This window comes from Berghia stephanieae, chromosome 6, assembly GCF_034508935.2.
Source record: "Berghia stephanieae isolate SIO BIC M18660-M18661 chromosome 6, UCSD_Bste_1.3, whole genome shotgun sequence".
Lineage (NCBI taxonomy): Eukaryota > Metazoa > Mollusca > Gastropoda > Nudibranchia > Aeolidiidae > Berghia > Berghia stephanieae.
The window spans coordinates 4,843,029-4,849,028 of NC_088365.1; the positions used below are offsets into that span (position 1 = coordinate 4,843,029).

Sequence of the window (6,000 nt, forward strand, 5' to 3'; positions counted from 1 at the left end):
TATATAGTGCATTTTTGCAGATTTATCATACTCATTGCACTTCACAACGTTTCATTTATTCCCCCCCAGCAGGTCATATGAAACCATATTTCCATTTCATACAGTACAAGTCACCTGTTAGGCATCCTTTTTGTACAAACACTAACAAATATTCGTCACTGCCTATATATAGCCAGGTAGTACTTATTAACACCTGAGTCGAGTGGGGTAATGTATGTAAACTGCCTTACCCAATGACACAGCGTCGGGACCAGAATTTTCCAAGATCACTGAACTGTGACCTCAACTTTTGTGATAAGACTCGTCGTACTGAGCGGTGCTCTAACACTGTAACAAATATTCCTCACTGCCTATATATAGCCAGGTAGTACTTATTAACACCTGAGTCGAATGGGGTAATGTATCTAAAATGCCTTACCAATGACCAGAATTTTCCAAGATCACTGTACTGTGACCCTGACTTTTTTGACAAGACTAGTCACACTGAACGTTGCCGTCCACTTTGTTTATTTTTGGTGGTATTAACTCTCTCATCCCTCAACATTTTCCGGATTTTCCCAGAAAGGCTATAACCTACAAACATAAAAATTGATTTTTAAACTCTAACTCAAAAGTAAATAAATAAATACATGATATACCTACATCATTTTGTTCATCAGAACGCGTTCATTTATCTATGACAAATTAGTTTCATGCAATTTTGTACAGAAGAAATTTAATTGATAATCTGTAACAAACGTTACGATTTTCCTGTAATTGGTAAGGAGAGGGTTAAAAACAGTGAAGAAACAGAGGAGAAACGCTCTATCTGTCAATTACATTTTTTTCGGATTTTTTTTTTTTTTACTCATCTTTAAGAATTGAAATTAATTTTCTTTAAATATGGAATTTTTAAATTCAAGAGTCTGATTTAAAAGTAAAGTTCATGATTATGTCTGAATGTCTAAGTAGGTAATGTTGATGTTATTGAGCTTTAAAATAAAATTAATTAAAAAATTGAGCTTTTATATAGCGCAATATCCACTAAACGTGCTCAAAGCGCTTTACAAGGGGTCCCTAGCCAACAGCAACATTTAACATGAAGGACTGGACATGACGCCTGTTAGGCGATAATACAATTAATTTCAGACAAAGACAACGCTGTTATTGGCCAGGTACTCATTTTACACCTGAGTATAGTGAGAGAATGTGAGTAAAGAGCCTTCTCCAAGGACTCAACTATGCGCCGAGTGAGGCTCGAACCCAGGACCTTCCGATCCGAAAGCGAGTGTCATACCACTAGACCACATAGCCGCACTCATTTTCTTTAAATATAAAATTTTTAGATTCAAGAGGCTGATTTAACAGTTAAATTATGATAATGTGTGAACGTCTAAGTTGGTAATGCTGATGTTATGGGTTGGCAGCTCTGCTTAGAATTTCATAAATCAATTAACTCTTTTAGAGCTGAGGCTATATTTGCATTTCCATCACAAAATGGCTGACACCTGATTGAGGCAGCATGAGAATGACAAGCTAAGACAAAGCGACATTCGAATTCGGTACAAAATCACAATTAAAATACCCCCCTAGGGACCAATTGAATGTTCTGATGTAAGAAATGATACCATTGGTTCAATTTATAGTACTTTTGTAGAAAGTAGGATTGGACTACATTATTGTTTTTGCCTTACCAGATTCATCTCATCCACACAGTACAGCCAATGTACAAAATCACAATTAAAATACCCCCCTAGGGGCCAATTGAATGTTCTGATGAAAGAAATGATACCATTGGTTCAATTTATAGTACTTTTGTAGAAAGTAGGATTGGACTACATTATTATTTTTGCTTTTCAAGACGGTCGCACTCTGCGGCCATTTTGGCCAGTAGAAGAGATTCTTCTCTCACTGCGCAGTGCGGCCATTGGCCAGTAGAAGAGATTCTTCTCTCACTGCGCAGTGCGGCCAATGGCCAGTAGAAGAGATTCTTCTCTCACTGCGCAGTGCGGCCATTGGCCAGTAGAAGAGATTCTTCTCTCACTGCGCAGTGCGGCCATTGGCCAGTAGAAGAGATTCTTCTCTCACTGCGCAGTGCGGCCAATGGCCAGTAGAAGAGATTCTTCTCTCACTGCGCAGTGCGGCCATTGGCCAGTAGAAGAGATTCTTCTCTCACTGCGCAGTGCGGCCATTGGCCAGTAGAAGAGATTCTTCTCTCACTGCGCAGTGCGGCCAATGGCCAGTAGAAGAGATTCTTCTCTCACTGCGCAGTGCGGCCAATGGCCAGTAGAAGAGATTCTTCTCTCACTGCGCAGTGCGGCCATTGGCCAGTAGAAGAGATTCTTCTCTCACTGCGCAGTGCGGCCAATGGCCAGTAGAAGAGATTCTTCTCTCACTGCGCAGTGCGGCCAATGGCCAGTAGAAGAGATTCTTCTCTCACTGCGCAGTGCGGCCAATGGCCAGTAGAAGAGATTCTTCTCTCACTGCGCAGTGCGGCCAATGGCCAGTAGAAGAGATTCTTCTCTCACTGCGCAGTGCGGCCAATGGCCAGTAGAAGAGATTCTTCTCTCACTGCGCAGTGCGGCCAATGGCCAGTAGAAGAGATTCTTCTCTCACTGCGCAGTGCGGCCAATGGCCAGTAGAAGAGATTCTTCTCTCACTGCGCAGTGCGGCCAATGGCCAGTAGAAGAGATTCTTCTCTCACTGCGCAGTGCGGCCAATGGCCAGTAGAAGAGATTCTTCTCCTGCAACTGAGACATTGCGGCCAATGGCCAGTAGAAGAGATTCTTCTCTCACTGCGCAGTGCGGCCAATGGCCAGTAGAAGAGATTCTTCTCTCACTGCGCAGTGCGGCCAATGGCCAGTAGAAGAGATTTCTCTCTCACTGCGCAGTGCGGCCAATGGCCAGTAGAAGAGATTCTTCTCTCACTGCGCAGTGCGGCCAATGGCCAGTAGAAGAGATTCTTCTCTCACTGCGCAGTGCGGCCAATGGCCAGTAGAAGAGATTCTTCTCTCACTGCGCAGTGCGGCCAATGGCCAGTAGAAGAGATTCTTCTCTCACTGCGCAGTGCGGCCATGGCCAGTAGAAGAGATTCTTCTCTCACTGCGCAGTGCGGCCAATGCTAGAAGGATTCTCTCTCACTGCGCAGGGGCCATGGCATAGAAGAGATTCTTCTCTCACTGCGCAGTGCGGCCATGGCCAGTAGAAGAGATTCTTCTCTCACTGCGCAGTGCGGCCATTGGCCAGTAGAAGAGATTCTTCTCTCACTGCGCAGTGCGGCCAATGGCCAGTAGAAGAGATTCTTCTCTCACTGCGCAGTGCGGCCATTGGCCAGTAGAAGAGATTCTTCTCTCACTGCGCAGTGCGGCCATTGGCCAGTAGAAGAGATTCTTCTCTCACTGCGCAGTGCGGCCAATGGCCAGTAGAAGAGATTCTTCTCTCACTGCGCCAGTGCTGGCCATGGCCAGCAGTAGAAGAGATTCTTCTCTCACTGCGCAGTGCGGCCATTGGCCAGTAGAAGAGATTCTTCTACTGCCATCCCATGCTAAATTCTTCTCTCACTGCGCAGTGCGGCCAATTGGCCAGTAGAAGAGATTCTTCTCTCACTGCGCAGTGCGGCCATTGGCCAGTAGAAGAGATTCTTCTCTCACTGCGCAGTGCGGCCATGGCCAGTAGAAGAGATTCTTCTCTCACTGCGCAGTGCGGCCATTGGCCAGTAGAAGAGATTCTTCTCTCACTGCGCAGTGCGGCCATTGGCCAGTAGAAGAGATTCTTCTCTCACTGCGCAGTGCGGCCATTGGCCAGTAGAAGAGATTCTTCTCTCACTGCGCAGTGCGGCCATTGGCCAGTAGAAGAGATTCTTCTCTCACTGCGCAGTGCGGCCATTGGCCAGTAGAAAGATTCTTCTCTCACTGCGCAGTGCGGCATTGGCCAGTAAGAGATTCTCTCTCACTGCGCAGGCGGCAGCCATAGAAGAGATTCTTCTCTCACTGCGCAGTGCGGCCATTGGCCAGTAGAAGAGATTCTTCTCTCACTGCGCAGTGCGGCCAATGGCCAGTAGAAGAGATTCTTCTCTCACTGCGCAGTGCGGCCATTGGCCAGTAGAAGAGATTCTTCTCTCACTGCGCAGTGGCCTGGCCGATTCCACTGATGCCATGCAGTAAGAGATTCTTCTCTCACTGCGCAGTGCGGCCATTGGCCAGTAGAAGAGATTCTTCTCTCACTGCGCAGTGCGGCCAATGGCCAGTAGAAGAGATTCTTCTCTCACTGCGCAGTGCGGCCAATGGCCAGTAGAAGAGATTCTTCTCTCACTGCGCAGTGCGGCCATTGGCCAGTAGAAGAGATTCTTCTCTCACTGCGCAGTGCGGCCAATGGCCAGTAGAAGAGATTCTTCTCTCACTCAGCCGTCTCTCACTGCGCAGTGCGGCCAATGGCCAGTAGAAGAGATTCTTCTCTCACTGCGCAGTGCGGCCATTGGCCAGTAGAAGAGATTCTTCTCTCACTGCGCAGTGCGGCCAATGGCCAGTAGAAGAGATTCTTCTCTCACTGCGCAGTGCGGCCAATGGCCAGTAGAAGAGATTCTTCTCTCACTGCGCAGTGCGGCCAATGGCCAGTAGAAGAGATTCTTCTCTCACTGCGCAGTGCGGCCAATGGCCAGTAGAAGAGATTCTTCTCTCACTGCGCAGTGCGGCCAATGGCCAGTAGAAGAGATTCTTCTGCGCATTCTCTTGCCATAACTGCCACGCGAGTGCGGCCAATGGCCAGTAGAAGAGATTCTTCTCTCACTGCGCAGTGCGGCCAATGGCCAGTAGAAGAGATTCTTCTTCACTGCGCAGTGCGGCCATTGGCCAGTAGAAGAGATTCTTCTCTCACAGCGCAGTGCGGCCAATGGCCAGTAGAAGAGATTCTTCTCTCACGCGCAGTGCGGCCATTGGCCAGTAGAAGAGATTCTTCTCTCACTGCGCAGTGCGGCCAATGGCCAGTAGAAGAGATTCTTCTCTCACTGCGCAGTGCGGCAATGCCATAAAGAGATTTTCCCACTGCGCATGCGCAAGGCCAGTAGAAGAGATTCTTCTCTCACTGTGCAGTGCGGCCAATGGCGCTGAACGAGTTAATATATTCATTCATTTGTTTATTTATTTGTTATTTGTATTATTGTATTTTTTCTATAATTACATGATGAATACAATGCTATATTCTTGTAATAACTTTGAGCCAGTGCTGATGCCTGGGTTATTCTCTCGTCTTTACTTGGAATAGACCCTAAAGACAGATTTCCCTTTAGGGATGAATAATGGTAATTTATATTATATTAGATTAAAGCAAATTTGATTAAATTTTAATAAATTTATATTTATGTCTCTCATTTCTATAGAATAAACTAAACAAGCCACTCCACACAATCCAACACATCTTAGACAAGCTGTGCGACATGAACGCAGTGAGTACCACCAAACAAATGGAGTTTTCTCTCTGTCTCTGTTCTGTGTGCTGAAATAGTCTTTTTCATCTTTAACCCTCTCCTTACCACCTACAGCAAAATCGTCACATTTGTTACGACAGACACAATATACACGTTTTCTTATTCAGATTTATTTTGTACATCACAAAATTTGAAGTATAGTCTTTGTTTAATTAATAAGAACAAACAGTTTTTTATAGAGAGATTGTTTGAGTTTTTAAAAAAAATCAATTTTTCTGCTGTGTAAGCCTGTCATTTTGGGAAAATACTGAAAATGGTCGGTAAGGAGAGAGTTAAAAGATCGTATTGTTTACATGTGTTATGTAGTGTATTCAAATGTGTGTATTTGTCCAGTGCTTGACACAGTTGGTTTCTTTGACTCTTGTTTCCTCAACCTTCCCCTCTAGCTATTTTATTATGTTCATCATGTGTATCTCTTTCTCCTTTTCTGATTCTCTCCTCCTTCCTTTCCCCCCCCCCCCCCCCCGCCTCTTAATCTCCCCCTCTCTTTCTTTTACTCTCTCTCTCTCTCTCTCTCTCTCTCTCTTTCTCTCTCTCAC

At 45.6% G+C, this 6,000-nt stretch overlaps 1 protein-coding gene across 1 annotated transcript in view; it reads left to right on the forward strand.

Moving 5' to 3' along the window:
• LOC144974376 (general transcription factor 3C polypeptide 1-like) overlaps positions 1 to 6,000 on the forward strand; it is a gene marked incomplete in the record, with an annotated part of 443,780 nt that overhangs the window by 58,931 nt on the left and 378,849 nt on the right. Inside the window, 1 exon segment of the mRNA XM_078917212.1 lies at positions 5,354 to 5,419. Within this exon segment, the coding sequence (XP_078773338.1) occupies positions 5,354 to 5,419 (66 nt within the window).